The sequence below is a fragment of the Denticeps clupeoides genome, chromosome 14 (genome assembly GCF_900700375.1).
Source record: "Denticeps clupeoides chromosome 14, fDenClu1.1, whole genome shotgun sequence".
In the NCBI taxonomy this organism is placed as follows: domain Eukaryota; kingdom Metazoa; phylum Chordata; class Actinopteri; order Clupeiformes; family Denticipitidae; genus Denticeps; species Denticeps clupeoides.
Window position 1 is genome coordinate 17884175 of NC_041720.1, and position 21511 is coordinate 17905685.

At 42.4% G+C, this 21511-nt stretch overlaps 1 protein-coding gene across 2 annotated transcripts in view; it reads left to right on the top strand.

Annotated features, from left to right (window-relative positions):
* The window catches only part of prima1 (proline rich membrane anchor 1), a 33645-nt gene extending 12681 nt beyond the window's left edge, over positions 1-20964 (top strand). The window contains exons 3-4 of one of the 2 annotated variants that reach the window (XM_028953359.1): positions 8563-8704; positions 19349-20964. In XM_028953359.1, the coding sequence (XP_028809192.1) occupies positions 8563-8704; positions 19349-19457 (251 nt within the window). In that variant the 3' untranslated portion in view covers positions 19458-20964. The remainder of the gene's footprint in view (positions 1-8562; positions 8705-19348) is intronic. The other variant, XM_028953360.1, reaches the window with a different exon arrangement.
* The last annotated feature ends 547 nt before the right edge of the window (positions 20965-21511 follow it).

Here is a 21511-nt window from a genome sequence, read left to right on the forward strand (position 1 = left end):
AGAAAAATTGATGGGATGCAAAGTGATGCATCAATAACCAGTGCATTGATAATCGTAATCGAATCGAATTGAATCGTATTGAGACCAGTTAAGGATAGCACCTCTAATTATTCCTGTGTTCAGGCTGCACTAGCGTGTTGATAAGATGGGTGGCAACAGCTGAGCACAGATGTCACGCAGGTTTCTTGCCTCTCCCAGCTGCCATTTGGTTCTCACCCACATTCACACAGATCAAAGCAGAGACCTGCCTGTCCTGCTGTGTTATGTAACCTGGGAATGGAACAGCTGCATACACTTTCAACCATGGTTCAGAACGCTGGGGTTCCTGGGGTTGTGAACGTTACAACTATGTTAATGTGGCAGCTTTGTTGGTTGATTGCATAACGAATCAGTACATGATTTATTATAATAGACCGATGAAATTGTTGTAAATTGATTAAACAATGAGTGTGTTGCATTTCACACTCAACTGGCATATGAAATTAGGTTCGATGCAGAGTATAAACATCATTAGGAACTCTTTAATTATTAAACACTTGTTTGAACATTCCCTTAACAGGTTTATTCTTCTATTTATTGGTCTGATTCTCAAATCTCATCCTCTGTGTTCTCAGAAAACGTGAAATGTGTTGCTGTATTTCATGAAAAAATATATCATGGATATCCTTTTCTGTTTATAAAACCAACAAATATTTCAATTCCAAGCATTGATCAATTCGCCTTCGTCTTTGTCTTCCTCCGCTTCTCCATCTCCAGGTCGTGGGGATAGCATCCCAAGTAGGGAATCCCAGACTGCTCTCTCCCCAGCCACCTCCACCAGCTCCTCCAGCAGGATCCCAAGGCGTTCACAGACCAGACTGGAGATATAATTTCTCTAGCGCGTCTTTGGTCGACCTGGGGACCTCCTGCTGGCAGGACATGTCCAAAACACCTCCTCAGGGAGGCATCCAGGAGGCATCTTGACTAGATGCCTGAACCACCTCAACTGGCTCCTCTCAATGTGGAGGAGCAGCGGTTCTACTCTGAGTCCCTCCCGAATGTCAGAGCTCCTCACCCTATCTCTAATGCTGCGCCCAGCCACCCTACGGAGGAAACTAATTTCGTTTTTTCGGTCATTACCCAAAGCTCATGACCATAGGTGAGGATTGGGATGTAGATCGACCGCTAAATCGAGAACCTTGCTTTCTGGCTCAGCTCCCTCTTCACCACGACAGATCGGTTCAGCGTCTGCATCACTCGATCTCCGCCTGTCGATCTCCTCCACTTGAGGCAGGACCTCTCTCCCGACCCGGAGTTGGCAAGCCACCCTTTTCCGGTCGAGAACCATAGTCTCAGCTCTTACCCAGCAAGAGCTGAAGATCAGAGCCTGATGAAGCTCGGAGGACCACATCATCTGCAAAAAGCAGAGACGAGATTCTCCTGCCACCAAATTCGACACCCTCCACACCACGACTATGCCTAGAAATTCTGTCCATATAGTTTATGAACAGAACCGGGGACAAAGGGCAGCCCCGGTGGAGTCCAACCCTCACCGAGAACAGGTCCGACTTACTGCCAGCAATGCAGACCAAACTCACGCTTCTCTGGTACAGGGATTGAATGGCCCTTAACAAAAGGCCATCCACCTTATACTCCTGGAGCGCCCCCCATAGAGTGCCCCTGGGAAGACATAAACCTTCTCCAAATCCACAAAACACACGTAGATTAGTTGGGTAAACTCCCATGCCCCCTCCATCACCCCAGAAAGGGTAAAGAACTGGCAGTTGGAACACACACTCTTGTCCACCTACTTAAAAACGGGGACCACCACCCCAGTCTGCCAATCCACCGGAACTGCCCGATGCAATGTTGCAGTGACGTGTCAACCACGACAGCCCTACCACATCCATAGCCATGAGGTACCCAGGACGGATACCCAGGTATCCCAGCTCTGGTTCCTCCTTGGAAAGCGCGTTGGTGGGATTAAGGAGCTCCTCAAAGTATTCCTTCCACTGCCCAACTAAAGCCCCAGTCAACGTCAGCAGCTCCCCATCCCCACTGTAAACAGTGTGAGCGGGTTGCTGCCTTCCTCTCCTGAGGTATCGGATGGTTTGCAAGAACCTCTTTGGAGCCAATCTTTCTCCATGACCTCACCGAACTACTGCCTGAGATTTTGCCTTGGCAACTGCCACTGCTGCACCCCGCTTGGGCATCCAGTACCTGTCTACTGCTTCTGGAGACCCACAGACCAACCATGCCTTGTAGGCCTGCTTCTTTAGCCTGACCATCTTGACAGATTCTTCTGCCAGGCGTTCCCAGCAGACCCTCACCATACGTTTGGGTCTGCCAGGTCTACAAGGCATCTTCCCCTGCCATCTGATCCAACTCCCCACCAGGTGGTGATCAGTTGACAGACCTGCTCCTCTCTTCACCCGAGTGTTCAGAACACATGGTCGCAGGTCAGATGATAAGACTACAAAGTCAATCATCGACCTGCGACCTAGGCTGCCCTGGTACCAAGTGTACTGATGGGCATCCTTATGTTTGAACATGGTGTTCGTTATGGCCAAACTGCGGCTTGCACAGAAGTCCAATAACGAAACACCACTCGAGTTCAGATCTGGCGGGCCGTTCCTCCCAATTATGCCCTTCCAGGTCATGCTGTCATTACCCATGTGTGCATTAAAGTCCCTCAGCAGGACAATGGAGTCCCCAGTCAGAGCAGTATCTGCCAATCGTCCCAGGGACTCCAAAAAGGGTGGGTACTCTGAGCTGCTATTTGCCGCATAGGGGTGGTAGTAGCCTAGTGGGTAACACACTCGCCAATAAACCAGGTTCAAATCCCACTTACTACCATTGTGTCTCTGAGCAAGACACTTAACCCTAAGTTTCTCCAGGTGGACTTTCCCTGTAATTACTGATTGTAAGTCGCTATGGATAAGGGCAGCTGAAAAATGCTGTAAATGTAAATGTAAATGCATAAACACAAACAACAGTCCAGAACCATTCCCCGACCCATAGGCACAGGGAAGCTACCCTCTCATCCCCCGGGGTAAACCCCAGCAAACAGACTGAGAGTCTTGGGGCTAACAAAAAGCCAACCCCAGCCATCCGCCTCTCCAAAGCAAAGGAGAGTGTCCAACAATTATCTGTGTTGTGGTAAGTCTGACTATATTCAGCCGGTACCGCGTAACCTCTTCCACAAGCTCCAGCTCCTTCCCCGCCAGGGAGGTGACGTTCCATGTCCCAATAGCCAGTTTCCTTGTCCAGGGATTGGGCCGCCAACGCTCCCACCTTGGTCTGCCACACTTTCCACATTGCACCGGACCCTTCATGTTCCTCCTGCGGGTGGTAGGTCCACAGTTGGATGAGCCCATGTATACGGTTTGGGCTGTTAACTCCTCCACCACAATAAGGTGACGGTTCAAGGAGGAGACGTTGATCAATTGATTTAAAAAAAAAATCATTATATATTATTTCAGGGATGACTCCCTAGTATAAGTAGCATTAGTAGTAATTTTGAGTAATTTTCTAACACAATTGATTTGGCAAATGAGTGACAAACTACTACTAGTTTGCTACTTGTTCCCAGGTGCTGTAATGCCATGATTACAAGAAAGAGGCACAAGTCATTACATTGTGAAGTGAGGGTTTTCTTAGCTGCAGAACACGGTGCCAGGGCGGGAAACACAAAACAGAAAATGCAGACAAAGGCTAAAGTCAAACACATACACAGCATCACACTGGTAAAAGCCAGACTGGTGAGCCAGGAGCCAGGGGCACGATGGGGTCACAGGTGCCAACTGATGCTACCTTTGTCTACTCTTATTTGGTTCCTCTTTAAACTGATGCATAGGGTCCTATGATTTCTGTGGTGTGGAAAATGTGGATGGAATCGCGGACAAACAAACAAAACAAACAGCAATAGCGAAGAGGCTGAAGAGGTGGACCACCTGATCGGTTCAATGTTTAGGCTTGGCTCACTGGAAAACAGATGTCCTTAGAAAATTACGGAATTCGATTCTTTGTGTAAGAACAACTTTTTATGAGAACATACAGAATGTGAAGACAACTTACAGTCAATAACTGATATCAAAAACAGAGAAAAGAAGCAAACTAGCACAAGCCGCTCACACCAGCAAACTCTTGGTCGTGCAACAAAATCATCCCAAAAATTATTCAAAACGTGGTTTTATTATTATGGTTCCAGTTCATTATGCAAGTGGGCCCAACCTTTTTTTGGATTTGAGGTCTCCCCAATGATTATTTATTTGATACTTTTTTATGTTGAGGTCAAATGTGAAGCACTTTAATTTTACAAAAGGAAGAATGTGGAATATTGTGAAATAGTTTCTTTGCATGAAATGTACATATTATTTACATGTGAATTGTTTGCAAAAGCAAAGAGTTAATGCCCAAAGAACAGTGATTAAATGTGATTTGTCATATTGCATGTTATTTTTCCCCACCCACTCCCGGGGCAATGGTGGCCTAGGGGGCATTTACATTTATGGCATTTATCAGATGCCCTCATCCAGAGCGACTTACAATCAGTAGTTACAGGGACAGTCCACCTGGAGCAACTTAGGGTTAAGTGTCTTGCTCAGGGACACAATGGTAGTAAGTGGGATTTGAACCTGGGTCTTCTGGTTCATAGGTGAGTGTGTTACCCACTAGGCTACTACCACCCTGGGGCAGTAGTGGCCGACGGGGGCAGTGGTGGCCTAGCGGAAGCAGCCCCTGTAATCAGAAGGTTCCTGGTTCAAATCCCGGCCCACCAAAGTCCTCACACACTGCTCCCTGGGTGCCTCTCATGGCTGCTCACTGCTCACCAAGAGTAATGGTTAAAAGCAGAGGACAATGACAATCACTTCACTTAATCACATAGGTTTTAGGTGAATAAATATGTTTATAGTGGAAAACTATTCAGAAGAATTAAAATGGAAAAAACAGAATTTAAGAAAAAATTATTTCATAGGCCCTTGTTACGTTAATGTCTATACAGCGGTATTTATCTATATGAAACACTTTATTTTATCCCTACACCGAAAAATAGAAATATACTCAAAATGTCACCACTTACCATAGAAAATGCATTATCCATACAATAAATATGAACCCACTTCAGCACAGGCTTCACACACAGTTTAAGCATAGTTGATTTCAAGTGATTCAAAGTTGGGAAATACACTTATTCATACTGTTGAATTGTTTCTGGGTATGTAACATGAGAAGTTATGCTTCTGTGAATTAATTAGGCATAAGACATTACCCAGGTCAGAGGTCTCTCAGTCAGCATGAACTATGTTAAAATCAATTTCAGTGTGAATTTCATTGGTCCATTTCTCTGAGACTAAAATGAATTTCTTTCATGAGAACAAGTCATTAATTTTATTCAATCAATATTAATTACTGTATGCAAGGAACTGTTTCCCAGGTGATTTGCTCCTTTTGAAACTTTTATAAATTGCTGATGCGTGTGTTTTCACCATATGTAATTTGTCATATGCAGACCCATTTGGGGAAGTACAGGCAGCTTCCTAAAGAACTGCACTGCAAAACTGGCTAAAGCACTGTGCTGTTTCTTCTGAGCTCACTACCTAGGTTCACTACCTAATGACTGCCAGTCCAAATCAAGGATTGGGGCCAAGCAAGAGGAATTTGGATTGGGCCTAAGCTTCATTCTTTCGCAATGTGTTGGCAGTATTAATAGTCTACTCTAATCCAGTGAACCAGTATGGTCATTGTTAGGGTTGGACGGATGGAGCACACTCACAATCCAGACACAATCAGATCAACGTGATAGACTGGAAATCTTGAACCAATGGATGGCCAACAAAAGTGGTGCTGTATAATCTAATTGGTAGTCACGTAGTGGGTGAGACACTTGCCTGTAAAGAAAAGGAAACCTCAAGGTCCCAGTTTCAAATGCCCTTTACTACCATTGTGTACCTGAGCAAGATACTTAACCCTGAGTGTCTCCAGGGAGATTGTCCCTTTAACTACTGATTGCAAATCGCAATGGATAAGAGCCACAGGACCACAGCTGCTAGGAAACATGCAGATGCATTATCAGCTCATTTTTATTGAAGCATTCTGATCCCCAGAAAACTGGCTTTAGTTCCTTCTAATGCTACAACACAAGATTGTGGACACTTTTTCACTCTTGGTCTCTTGGTCATGACCAAAGGTTTTGAGAATGGCACAAATACTGTTTTTAATTTTTTGTCAGTTATTTCTGTGCTGTATTGAAGTATAATTACAAGCATTTTAGAATTTTGCTATAATTACATCAACAATTACATCAATTTTACGCAAAGAGTCAATATTTCAAGTGTTGCCTCTTTATTTTTATCAATGTTTTGTTTCCTGAGCAACTTAGTTAACACTTTGGCCTTTTGGCACGGTGCTCCATTGTGCTGGAAAAGGCATTGTTCTTCACCAAACTGTTCTTGGATGGTAGATAGAAGTTGCTGTGTTAACCTCGTACCATCATTACAGTCATGGTTTTAGTTTCAGACTTCATCTGTTGGTTATAGAACACATACTGGAGTGCAACTATGAGCTTTATCAGTCTAGAGTGTGGCTGTGTTCTTAGCCAAAATTGTGAGTGAGCCCACTACCTTGGATGAGAAGCAGCCCCACACTGGGCGGGTGGTAGTGGGTAACACACTCGCCTATGAACCAGAAGACCCAGGTTCAAATCCCACTTACTACCATTGTGTCCCTGAGCAAGACACTTAACCCTAAGTTGCTCCAGGGGGACTGTCCCTGTAACTACTGATTGTATACTACTGTATGATACATGCTGTAAATGTACATAATGCTTTACTGTTGGCACGAGACAGGAGTGATGGTAGCGCTCACCTTTTGTTCTCCGGACAATCATTTTTCAAACAATCAGAAAGGGTCTTCATCAGAGAAAATTACTTTACCCCAATCCTCATACCTCTACTTCCTGCAGAATATCAGTCTGTCTTTGATGTTTTTCTTGCCGAGAAGTGGCTTCTTTGGATACCAAGGCATCATCCAAAATCTTCGCCTCACTGTGCATGCAGATGCACTCACACCTGCCTGCCTTCATTCCTGTGCAAGCTCTGCACTGGTGGCACCCAGATACCTCAGGTGAATCATCTTTAGGAGACTAAAGACTTCTTGGACCTTCTTGGGCACCCTGAAGCCTTCTTCACAACACTCGAACCTCTCTCCGTGAACTTTTAGATGATCTGATAAATGGTTTTGTTCAATGGTTTAGTGATGTAGGTTCAATCTTAGTAGCAGCAATATCCTTGCCTGTGAAGCCTTTTTTATGCAACACAATGATGACTGCACCTGCTTCCTTGCAGGTAACCATGGTTAACAGAGGAAGAACAATGATTTCAAGCATCACCTTCCATTTAAAAGTATCCGGTCTGCTATTCTAACTCAAATCAGCCAGACAGAATGATCTCCAGCATTGTGCTTCTCAACACTCTCACTTGTGTTAACAAGAGAAATAACTCAAATATCTCAGCTGGTTCTTTTGACTGAAATGCAGTGGAAATATTTTTTGGAATTAAGTTAAGTTTCATGGCAAAGAGAGACTTTGCAATTCATCTGGTCACTCTTCATAACATTCTGGACTATATGGAAGTTGGCCATAAGTGGTGGTGGTGGCAGTGGTGGCCTAGTGATTAAGGAAGCGGCACCGTAATCAGAAGTTTGCGAATCCCGATCCGCCATTGAGGCCAAAGTGCCATTGAGGTGCCACTGAGCAAAGCACCGTCCCCACACACTGCTCCCCGGGTGCCTGTCATGGCTGCCCACTGGTTAAAAGCATAAGACACATTTCGTTGTGTGCACGTGTGCTGTGCTGCAGTGTATCACAATGACAACCACTTCACTTTCAACTTTGAACTTTGCGTCAATCTCGAAACTTTTGGCCATGATTGTATTCTGGTGCAGAGCATCAAGGGTTTCAGTGAGTTGCCTGTTTTAATGAATTCAGCAAAGACAAACTGATAAACAGTCAAATCATGCCCCCCCCCCCACCCCTCATTCATCCCTTTATAAACTCTTCCTCCAACGCATAGACCTGGGTCCAGTATAGCCAAGGTGTCTAATGTGAACATTTAGTGTTCCTGCTGGGAAACCGCGAATGAAGCATTGCCTTTGTGTGTGTGTGTGCGTGCGTGTGTGGTTTAGGCCCAGTAAACAGAGAAAAACTCATCAAACTCTAAAGTGCTACAGGATGTGAAGCACCCTAAAGCACTGATTGGTTCCTGGCAGCATAATGGTATGAAATTAGCTTTCCTCAGATACTGGCTGATTAATGACCACGAGTGGCACTGAGTCCCCCCTCTCGCAGGTGACAGATGACCCGTTTCTGCACCCAACGTGCTCTCCTCGGTATATTTACATCTGCTGTAGTGAGTGGATTACACAGTCATGCTGATGAAGGAATCTGAAGATGCTGAATATACACTGTACATCAACTGTATATCTAATTGCAGTATTTTATGCTCTAAGTGTGTTTGCTAGTGTAAGGTCACTCAGAATGTGTTGCGTGTTTCATGTCTAATCTCTGCTTTTCCTTGATGCTAGTGTCTCCTGCTGCAGTTCCCGCTCCTGTTGAACCAGCCCGAAAGCCCCATTGGAATGAGATGGTGGTGCTGGTGACTGTGAGCTGTGCTTCTGTAATCTTCCTCCTGTTAGCAGCCATCATCTGCTATAAGGCCATTAAAAGGTAGGCCATGCTCTCAATCCTCTCTTACCCAAGGATGGCAAACGTTCTCCCTCTGTAATGTGGCCAACTTCAGTAGATTACTTCAAAGAATATAAAACTGGACTCTTTCAAAAGTGAAAGTGACCGCTTTAGTCCTTGTGATAGACTGCAGCACAGCACAGCGACCTCTGCATTTAACCATCACCCTTGGTGAGCGGTGGGCAGCCATGACAGCCGCCCAGGGAGAAGTGTGTGGGGACGGTACCTTGATCAAGGGGACCTCAGTGGCTCCTTTTGTGGTTTTGAATCTGAATGTAACCTTTCCGGTACGAGCCCGCTTTCTTACCCGCTAGGCCACCACTGCCTCAAAATGTATATTGACTCTGGTGGGACAGAACTCATTCCCCCGAAAATCTGATCTGTGGCTTAAACCATGAATGGTTTTGATTCATTGCAAAACTAGTAGCAACCCATAAAGGGAGCAGTAGCCAGAAAACATAGGCCCTTTGTCATAGGCCCAAACCTGGTCATTGTCTTCCAATGGCTGTCGTTGTCTTCCGTTGTCTTCGCTACTAGTTTTGCAACAGATAAAAAAAACTCACAGCTCACATTGGATCAGCAAAAAAAAACAAAAAAAGACTAATTAAACTAATTTAAGACTAATTTGTCTTAGCTCCCGTCACAGCTGACGTCATTACAATGATCGGCCACGCCCAAAGTGTTGCCAGTCTCATATGGCTTCCTCGGCTTCCACCCTGTCGACAAACCTATCCACCACCCTTTTCCCATCAAATTATTGAATAGGGAAGCCAAATACTCCCACACATGAGATTTAAGTGATGCTGGATGTTTCTCGAGTTGCTTTGCTAGTCCATGTGGACGTTACCGCTCATCTTGCTTCACAGACTGACACGTATAATACAGTGGAATTTTTTCAAATCTGGATCGTTTCAGATCACGGATCAACAGTGTTCCACTGCACCACTAGTCACTACAGTGGATCAACCAGTCTGGTTGTCTGCATAAAGATTTGGCAAAATTTTTCCACAGAATGCCCTTCCTGAAATATTTACCTGGGCTTGGAACCGGAGCCAAGACTGTGTCCACATGTGTCCCCAATGGCTGGGTTGCTATTTAATTTATTTAATTTATTGTTTTATTGTTAATAGATACATTGTACGCAACATGCACCCAGCTGCATGTATACATTATATTTGTCACACCAAAAAAGGCTACATCAGTTATGCTAGTCATAATAGATGGCAACCATAAGACCACGTTTTCACAAATTTGCTTATATTCTATTTAACAGCCCCATGTAAAAGTGCGACAAGGTAAACATTTAAAATGTTTTTTTAGACTTTCTAGACCGTCCATGATGATTTAAACCCAGATTCGTATCATATTCGCAAATCTCTTTAAAGACTGTGGCTCTTTCTTATTATGTCTATTATTATGACCTCATACTATGAAACAAGTGCCATGCTGAGTGTACAGCGCTGCGTTTAGTGCCAGTTTGAAAACAGTGACCAAATTCTTTTTTGCAGAAAAAGTCTCTGTTAATGACTTACTTGTTTGTGTTGTACATACGCTTTTTCTTCCTGGAATTTGAGGGCGGGCAAATGAAACCCCAATGGGAGCATTAGCTGGCAGCCTTTTCTCCACTAATGAACATGCTCAGCCTGGCCTGATAAAGAGGGAAACGCGTTTAATGCCCCCCTTTATATGCACACAGAACGACCGTGTGTCCTAATGGGGCCTGGTGGGGACAGTGATTATTGCCCCAATCAATGGCTTGTAGTCGCACAAGTCAGCACATTACAGAGCGGACTGCATCCTTTAACAGGTTTAATGGAGTTAAGTGCAGTCAAGAGGAATTCCTTGTGGAACAGTGACCAGTTGTGGGTGTAGGGTTTCATTAATAATGAAGCTTGACATTTTGGAGATGGAGGTTTCCTCAGATTTGTACTGCTTACTTTGGGCTTTTTTTTATGTAAATTTGAAAATAAGCTGAGTTTGAGTTTTTTTGGGGGGGGACAGTCCCAGCAGCGTACACAGGGCTGTGACTCTGTAAGATGCTGTCATTCAGAGTTATTCTCAGGTCCGTGGCCTGAAAGAACTTTTTTCAGCTGAGCTGTTCACATGCAGTATCCTGCAGTGCAAGTGATATAATGTGCGGAACTCTCCCCGTTTCGTCTGTGAATTCAGTTCAGCCATTCGATTTTGTTTACTGCTATTAATCAATCAATTAAAAAACAATAATGAATTAAACACACATTTTGCAATGACATAATGACAGACACACTATTTCCATGTCTCAGCAGCTGAAAGGAGGAGGATCCAGGTGCTTTTTTTATATATAGGGCCCTACTTTGGGACAGGGGACTTGGAATGTCCCCCCCCACACACACACACACACACACACACACCTTGAAATTCAAAAACACATCACAACCATGAATACACACATCAAGAGCCAGAGTCTCACCGACACTGACCATGACCAATACTAGTACCAAAAACCAAGACATCTAAAAAAAAAAGACATCTTTCGCACAGAGCGGTTAGGTTCAATACTGTAACCCAGACCGCTGATGCAGGCACACTATAATAGGGAGGGTGTGGGGAATCAAGGGGCGTGGTCTGCAATTAGAGCTCTGATTCTGGTTTGCCGGCTCTATCTTCTTATAGGGATTGTTTTTTGAAAGAATTTTAGAATTTCATAGAGGAAGTAAGCAAAAAGCAGCTGTCAACATGTAAAAACATTTATACATTTATTGCAGCGATTAATGCAATGAACAGTTTTTTGCTGTGATACGAGGTTTGCTGGTTAAACGAAGATGTACCAGTGCATCAGGGTAGATATATGGACAGCATATCATTTATGTATGTTATTATTTATCAATGACATTTTTGCTTCATCCTTTTGCTGTGTTTTTCTGTGTTTTTTGCCTGCAAACATGTGAGACAAACTGAACAGACAGTGAAGCATGTTCTCATCTAATAGGAGTCGGGAGCTGTAATGAGGAGGTGAAGAGCCAGCTCTGGGGCTATATGCTTGTAATTGGATGCCTGTATGGATTTGCTAAGTCAATAACAGGGAGCAGAAAGGAAAGAGGCTAGGTTATGTATGTGGTCCACAGCACCTAGGCTCTGGGTTTTCCCGCTCGCTCAGGAGATGTTGCAGGCAGGGGATGAATATGGACAGTTGCTGAGGCTCACTGATGTTGAAAGGAGGGCTGAGATAAGTGTTTTGCCCGCCATTTTCATTCTGCTGTGTCTCGGATACAGTGGCACGTGTGCAGTGTAGTAATAATCGATTTCTATTTATATCCACCGCTGGTAGCTTTGTTTAGGCTAGAGGGCCCTGTGTTATGGAGTTGTTGGATGCCTGCGCAGTGACACACGAGCTCCTGCATGAAGGTGACTCGGTAGATGAGATCATTTTCAGGGTGAAAAGGCTTCATGGCATGGTATAACAGCACTATACCATGCTCACAATGAATACTTGCACTGACCAGCCACAACATTAACATCTGTGGCTGGTGATGTGAATCATTGATCACTGTTGCAGTGGCACCTGGAAGTGGATTTAATATAATGGGCACCAAGTGAACAATTTGTCCTTCAATTTGTGTGTTGGAAATAGGCAAGTCTAAGGACCTGTGGATTTTGAAGCATGTCTGTGTCATTGCTTCTCTGAAAGGAAATTGTCCAGATCTCAGTCCACTTGTGTCCACTTTGTGGGATGTTCTGGAAAGGAAAGTCACAACTGCTATGTTCTATTAGATACAGAGGTGCAAATAAATGATAAAATGTGCAAAAGTTGTGTAAAGGTTCTGAAGATTTGCTGCTATTAATTTAGTATAATTAGTAAGTCAGCAACATTGACAGCATCTTACCCACTTTTGTGCAGTTCTCTATTTTTATCCACGTATGCTTCATTCTGGTTTTTAAATTGGTTATGACACTGTAGATGACATGAATTTTCATTGCTGTCTGTTTACGTGACAGGATGGATGTCCTCATGATGAACTTTGTGTTTTTGTGGTGGCCTGAGTCAGCATGCTTTTCCCAGGAAATGGTTTTTTAACATCAGGGGAGGTTTTGCAGCAGGGTACTGGGGTCATGGGTTCAACGCTAAACTAAGCTGTCTCAGGGTTAGGGGCATGCTGGGTACATCAGAGACCAGAGGGAACCTTGGTTTAGAGGCAACTAGTTTATAAAGAGATTAAATAAACCTCCTCCACCGTCGCCATGATTGGGAATGTTGAATTGCCTGCTAACTGTGGTAAAAGGGTGGACCCTTTACATGGTAGTGTTGCTGATGTGGTGGGCATATTTTAGTGTGCATTCAATGTGTTTGCACCTCAAAGTGTCCTTGTTGCAAGTAAAAATAAACCTATAAAGAAAATATCACCTTCCTACCTGCATGGCAAGAAAGTTGAACACTGGCAACCATGAATGGACGAGTGCAGAGAGAGAGGGATTTGGGACGGATCAGACTTGAAGACGTGCGTCTGCACAGCCACTACCCGAACAGCAGGGGTGAGCACGCAAAAAAGAACCGGTGGGATAACCTGGAGTATTTAGTGTCACGTGTACATTCCCTGTACAGCGCTACCCAAGATGGCGGCCCCCAGTCGGTGTCTCATTTCTGACGGTAAACACAGTTTGTTGTCCAGTAAATTCACTACAGTAAATGAATCTGAAATACAAACGGAAGAAATGGACATAAAGGGCACAATAATCTCATGTAATGGTCAGATTGTTACCTTAACACAGAATGCAAGTGGCAAAGTGCCCCTAAGCAGATAATACATCTCTATCAGACATTGACCCCTTTAAAGCTGATGGGGAAAGAGACAGGGTCATAAATGTGTGATGCAAAGATTTCGCACTTACATAATTCGGACGTTTATGTGCTTGCAGCACCACTAAGTTTCCACTACTACAACTTCCATCACAAACCCGATTACTTCCTCTCTCTTAGGAAGTTCTGTTCACCTGTCTTCTTCCAGGTCCACAGTCACACACACCTTGTTAGAATTTATTAAAGAATGCTAAATATGCTTCTCTGTTACATCAATGTGAAGCAGATTCACAGGCATGCCAACTTTGCCAGGCTTCGCCCGCAAGCAAAGAGTCTCCACCCTGGGTCCTGGCCAATATGATTGAATGTAATGTCATGCCATTTGAGTTGTGTAATGCCCCTGCTACTTTTCAGCGATTGATGGACCGAGTGTTTGCTGACCTGCAGTGGGAAACCTGCCTTGTATTCTTGGATGACATAATTGTACTGATCCGAGATATACCAGAGATGCTGCATCATCCAAGTCAGATTCTTGATAGGTTGCCCCAAGCCAACTTGAAACTGAAGGTGTCAAAATGCTTCTTTCGCTGCCAGGTAGCCTACCTGGGTCACATTGGGTGTCTGGGAGGCTGTGGTTGCTGCTGCACGCAATGTTGATGGTGAACAGATCAAAACACTGACAGAATCCATGGATGGCAGGCTATTGAGTGTCCTTGCAAAGGTGGCAATATTGGTCGCTGATTTGTTTTTGAATGTCAGAAATGTATATTTGTGAATGTGGAGATGTTATATTGGTTTCACTGGTAAAAATAAATAATTGAAATAGGTATATATATTTGTTTTTTGTTAAGTTGCCTAATAATTATGCACAGTAATAGTCACCTGCACACACAGAAATCCCCCTAAAATAGCTAAAAATAAAAACAAACTAAAAACTACTTCCAAAAACATTCAGCTTTGATATTAATGAGTTTTTTGGGGTTCATTGAGAACATGGTTGTTGTTCAATAATAAAATTATTCCTCAAAAATACAACTTGCCTAATAATTCTGCACTCCCTGTATAGGCACCCTTGCCACTCAGCCTGCCTGAATGAGCTTGAAACTTTGAGTTTGAAGTATTCCAGAAAATGTCCTCAATTCGGACCTTATGATTTCATATGCATTCATGGCATACAGGACCACAAGGCGCACTGCAACTCATTTCACACCCAATTCCATGATGTTTGGCCTTGAGCTGACTGAACCAGTGGATCTGGTAGCAGACTTGCCCCCTAACCTCGACACAGCTTGAACTGCCCCTGAGTATGTTCAGCACCTCCATGAGAGGCTTGTGCTTGGCCTTCAGATAGCCAGGGATGTGCTTGGGGAGTCTACGGACCAAGACAATATGACAAGAATTGTTGCCCCACACAATTCTAAGTTGGAGATGCTGTGCGGTATGTCATTAAGGGCACACATAAAGTCAAGAATGGGAAACAACTTTTATTCTATGAAGGGCTATTCTTTATTCTGGGACAGTTGGCAACCTGGTATATTGAATTCAAAAGGGCCCAAAGACCAAAGTGAAGGGGGTTTATCATGATCAGCTGAAGCCCTATTGCAGCCGTGAGCCATTGGACAAAAAACTTGCCAGGACCTGGGCATCTGTGGAGGTACCACCCACAATCGCCACAGATCTGGAGCTTGGCAGCCTACTTTCCAGCATGGTTGAGAAGACAACCAGCAGTACTCCACATCCAGCAGAGTACACTACTGACTTCACCTCTACCTTCCACTGAGGGCCCTCAAGATGCAGGCCTGCATCTTTACCCTCCAAGGCCAATTCAGGGACTGAAACCTCCAGACAGGTTTGGCAAATGTGTGACATAGAGGGCCCATAAAGTTGCAGATAGTTCTAGACTAGATGTACATTACAGAATTTATCAAGCAATCTTTGATGATTAAAGATGCAGTGCATTATAGTTTCATGTTGTGTCTGATGAAGCTAAGTTGTCCCCAGGTTTTTTGCTTTTATATACGTCTTAGTGGTCCCCCAAATACTGTATCTGAAGTCTCTTTCCGAAATCCAGCCTTGCTGCAGATTTACAGCCACTTTTAGGCAGTAACACAATGTCTGTAGCTTTGGGTGCTAATGAGAAGAAATGGGCGGGATGAGGAGGAGAACAAGTGAGGGGGCATTCACAGCAATGACAATCTGGCCGTCTGAGCTGCCACTCTCTGAATGGCAAAACAAAATGGCCAAAGTACTCTTAACACTTATAGCCATTTCTAGCCACCGACGGACCATGTGCATTCACATCATCATGTTCCTCTGCACAGCCCATAATTTTACTAGGTTCTTCTATCAGAAAGCAATGCAGGAAACATATTTACACATCAGTGTTTCTTACAAATGAATAAATCAGTCTGTTGAGTGTTTAGTTCGGATTCAAAGCACTACCAGAATGGTTGTACATACTGTCAATGTGAACTAAGCTATCACCAGTCTAAATCTACTCTTAAATGCCACTTGCTATGGCACACGTGAGATTAAATATTTTGAAAGCCTTAGTATTTATTCCTTATCACTGTCAACATAATTTTTTTTAATGAAGGGAGCAATAATTAGCCTTGAATTGGTGTTATTTTCATGTATTTTGTCTGCACTATGATGAATTTGTTAAAAATCTCACTAAAGTAAATCCCCAACGTAAATCCCACATAAAGTACATTTTATACTTGTATTTCAAATACTGTGTAGTGTTTTTGGGTTGAGTGTGCTGTTTCTAATTTTTCCTTCACCTGACTCATTCTTTCCCTGTCCTGTTCATTTTCCTCTTTCTCTCTGTCTTTCTCTCTATCTCTCTCTCTGCCTCCCTCCCATGGGAAATCAGAGCAGCCAGTATTATCCCCCGGTGTGAATCGGACACATATTCGTAGGACAGCCCTCAAGCCTCAGGCTGTGCAGTGTTTTTCATGACAGATGGCCCCGGTAGATGAAGTGGCTTTCCTCGTCAGCCTTGCTCATGGGAATGGAACACTTTTCATCATGACCAGACCAGCAGAAACAGTGTTACATATTTATGGCACAATGTTTACCATTATATGTATTTGCCAAAGCTATAATTTACATTTATGAGTACACTGATTACTTAATCCCCTTAATGTATTTAATGTTGTTTAAAATGGGAGGAGTCTGACCATGACTGACAGCTCTCACATGTCACAGAGGTGACAGGTGATAAAGATAAAAAAGTGTTTGTCAATAAACAAAACAGAAAACTAAATCAAACCAATTTTCGATGTGGCCACAGTTTGCTTTAAAAATATTATTAATTCCAAAGTAAAGGGCAGTTGTACCAAAAAATTATTTTATTTATATTTTCCTTTTGTTTGCTCACTGTGCATTTAGCTTTTTTGAAAGACGTCTTGGCTCACATTCTATTAATCACAGCAATTAATGCTTTAAATTGTAAAGCTTTTTATACGCCTGTTTTAGACAAACCTTGAAAACCTGTGAAGCCTTTAACAAGGTCAGAGTGTTTTCTGTTGTTCGACACTCTTATTGTTCCTGTTCTACACATTTTGAGTTACAGGAAGTGGTCACATCACTGTTGCCATAAAAAGCCAGCATTGCCATTGATTTGACATCTAATATTCAGCTCAATAATTTCTGTAGATTGGTTTTGTGGGTCATTCAGATTTGTCATCTCCCCTTACTGGCAAATACCCAGGAAGAGGGTGTTTGTCTTTCACAGGACACTGTGGTTCATTAAGTGTTTTTGACTGTGTGGGTCTTTTAATTGGATTTTCTGGAACCTTGGCTCTAAGAATTAGATATCTAAAATCTCTTAATCAGCAATCGGCAGCGCCAAGGTCCATGCTGGAGAGCTCTTTCACTTTTGTACTGTGAGAAGGCATTTAATCGTCACGCTCTGCTTGTGCTTACGGAATTCCAGATAGGCCATGTAGTTCACTTTTTTGTTTTCTCACAGATCACACTGTGGTTTAAGCTGTTTTCTCTTCTTGAGATCATGGTAGCTGTTATCTAGAATAAACACCCTTTCAGGAAATTAGTTCCCCCAGAGCCTTCTTTTCAAGGCACTAAAACTTAAATTGAAAATTGACAGATATACTGCTATTTCTTTATGTGATTACAGAAAGACTGAATTTGATGATTCATAATGCTCAAATTTACTATTATTTTAAAGAAGCTGCGATAACAATCACTGTTCACAATAGCATGAAAATATTTATTGTCACTACAAGATCAAAATCAAAATGATCCCAAAAGTAAATTAAACATAGAAATAAATCTTGAGATTAGAGAATGAAAGTCGGCATGGGGACTGTATATTCATGCCATATGCTTTACCTGACTTTACTCAGCGATGTAATGATGAAGAATCATTAAGGTCAAAGGATTGAACAAATTTGAGGGACATTCCGAAAATGATGACATTGCGAGCTCAATTACTGCATGTAACACTTTTCAGGGAAAACCCATGAGAAATGCTTTCAAAAATGTGTTTTTTTCAGCACTTAACAAAATGCAGTGAATGAACAGAAAAGAAATCTAAATCAAATTGATATTCAGCCTGACTGCCCTTCGGCTTCAAAACGGCATTAACAGCATTAGTTATGCTTGCACACAGAAACTGATCTTGCAGAACATCTTTCTCAAATCCTTGTCTCTCTTCATGTAATCCCAGACATATTTCATAATGCTCCTTTTTCTTCTTTACACTGAAGATAGTTCTTAATTGTATCAGCTTGAAGGTTTAGTGTTGTTGTCCAGCTTCAGAATAAATTTGGGGCCAATCTTACCTGATGGTATTTCATGATGCATAAGTATCTACTGGAAGCTATTACTCAGCATTGAAGACCCCACTAATCCTGACCAAATCTCCAACTCCACTTGCAGAAATGCAACCCCAAGACAGGCCAAAAGTTTGGACACACCTTCTCATTCAATGTGTTTTCTTTATTTTCATGACCATTTACATTGGTAGATTCTCACTGAAAGGTGAAATAACTGAAAACATGTTTTATATTCTAGTTTCTTCAAAATAGCCACCCTTTGCTCTGATGGTTTTCCAACAGTCTTGAAGGAGTTCCCAGTGGTGTTTAGCACTTGTTGGCCCCTTTGCCTTCACTCTGTGGTCCAGCTGACCCCAAACCATCTCGATTGGGTTCAGGTCCGGTGACTGTGGAGGCCAGGTCTCCACTTTTTGTTAAGTACATAACTCCACATGTGTTCATACATAGTTTTGATGCCTTCAGTAAGAATCTACCAATGTAAATGGTCATGAAAATAAAGAAAACACATTGAATATGAAGGTGTGTCCCAACTTTTGGCCTGTACTGTATAATATATATATATTAAACAGTAAAAGAGAAACAAGCGTGCCAAAAAAACCCTGTTCAGACACACTCTTGCCATAGCATAATGGACACGAACTCCCAGTAGGTAGCTACATTCCATTTTTGGTTATATGCAAATGTTCAAGTGGAATCAGTTGACACATATTTGTTATATTGCTCATTAGTGCAGAGACATTGGAGTTGTTTCACTGTAAACGGGTGGGAGAAATCCTGGGTGTGACTACTGCAGTTTTCTTTATCCAATTTGTTTCTTATGCGCATGTGTTCCTTCCCCTTTGTTTACTTGATTTTTTCCTGATTCTTGCCAGTCAAAGAACAAAATAAATACAATTCATCCATTACAGTGATTATAACTGCACTTGTGTGGTGAATTATTGGTACAGTACTGTGTATCTACATTTAATACTGTAATTATATCATTTATTGCTTCAAAGGTGTCTGCCACATATGAGCAGCTTGAAAAGTAAATGTTGTCATGTGTTTCAGGAAACCACTGCGGAAGGAGGAGAACGGAACGAGCCGTGGAGAATATTCCATGAGCACCCGCACCAAGGCCACCACAGTGGACACCAACAGCACCAACACAGGGACATAGTGAGCATCCGATAGACTCTCTAGGCTTCCCATTGGAAGTGGGGAGAAGTGTATTGTACATTGATCCATAAATATAACGGGGCTAAAGTCATGTCTGAGGAGCTCAGTGTGCTCTTTGAAATGCCTGACCAAGGCCCCTTTGTGGAATGGCGCATCCAAACGGACGTGGATGACAGCTGCCAACACATGGAGCAAACCTGTCAGTCCACATGACACCTTAGAGACTCCCTTGGAGAGGACAAACAAAAACGCATGCACTTTTGTGTGGAATGCAATGACTTTACTAAAACTCGCTTTCATCTTCTTTTTGTCTTGGGGCTTTTGGGGACCGCAAGCTTGTGTCAATGTCCTTTAGTATTCCCTTTACACAGCTGGATGTGGGTCATTCAGTCATTAAGCCAAATGTAAAAAAGATTTAACCGTTCAATGTGTATATTTATTTTGGTGCTCGACTATGCAGTTTAATCGGAGGTGGAAAAGAAATGTCTATTTGCACCAAGGACTCTATTTACACACTGGCACTGGGTGCAGCTCTAGGCAATGGGTGTGGGGCTTGGCTAGTGTAAGGACAAGATTGTGTTCTGAGTGACAGGAACAATTGCACACCAACCAAAAGAGAAAATTAAGTGTCAACTTATTCTTTCTATTCATATAAATCTTGAGGATGCCTTTGACCTTACACTAGCAAACAAGACCCATGCTTATTGCCAGTTCAAAAATGAGTGGCCCAAAGGGCAATGAGCCCAGGAACTCTGTTGCAAAATCATTTTATCATTTTGCCTTATGTTGCCGTGAGGGCTGGTTGGTTTATTTCAGTTATCTCACGTTAGTTGCTGTATTCAAGTTAAACTATTGTATTATGAATCTAGTCTTGAAATGGAACCATATTTTGAGATTATTTAATGGACAAATGTTTAAACTGTGTATATTCCATAAAATAGTTTTTAGCTTTTTGTGATCAGGTATGATCCCATATTTACCAGGATAAGCAGATTTGATTTAAGCCCAGTGAAAATTTGCAAAAACCGCTATTATGCCTAATTATAACAATGATCCATATACAATGTATGTGTAATAGATGTGCCATTAGTAGACACTCCCCATTTTACTGGTACAGGGCTTTGAAAAACACGTCCCTTATTGTAATAGCAAGGTTTCCTTTCTGTCATTAAATAAAAATGTAAATACTTATTTTCTCAAATCACCATTTCAGCTAAATTTATACATTCATGAACATTATTGTGTACTATAATGTACAAATGCACCTGTAACATATATCTTGTCTGGAATATATTGCATGAGTGTAAATATCGGTTAGCCTTCTTGATTGTCTACAGAGTACAAAACCACATTTTCTTTAAGGAGACATTCATACACACTGATGTGCTTGAGAAAATGCCATTGTGTGAGGAAGGCATTAATGTACATTTGTCTAATGAAATGTTTCTGCAATCTGTATGCATCAAATATCTTAACACATTGTGCATTGAACTACTTGTCTGTGACATGCCGACTTTTTTGGTTTTAAATAAAATTGTATTATTATTCAATCTACGTTATTTGTCTCTCAGGTTACAACATACGTCAACAAAAAATCGAGCTTCAGATCATCTTTTAAAAATGAAACAATTTGATCATTGCAGCTCGTTTGATCCATAATGCTAACCCTGGTTGAGGAGAACCGCTGACTGTGATTATTATTTAAAAATCATTGTTTAGTGTGTACAGTCACATGACCATCTACTTCCTGCAACAATTTCATCGCAGAAGGCAAATCTGACTCTGTAAGTATGAATTGGCAAATGCACTTTTTTGTAAAAACTGGCAACACTGAGCAAAAATCCATGAATTATGCATGTTTGTACCAGCAAAAAATGTGAATTACACCCACAATCTTTCAATGTTTTTTCAGAACTGTTGTTTTTAAATACATATATGTATATGTATGTTTGTGTATATATGCACATACGCATGTACATTTGGGGGCAGGGAATATTCTGTGTGGAATATGTGTAGTTTTCTGGCCTCCGGCCCACCCGGTGGTGCCATTTCCCT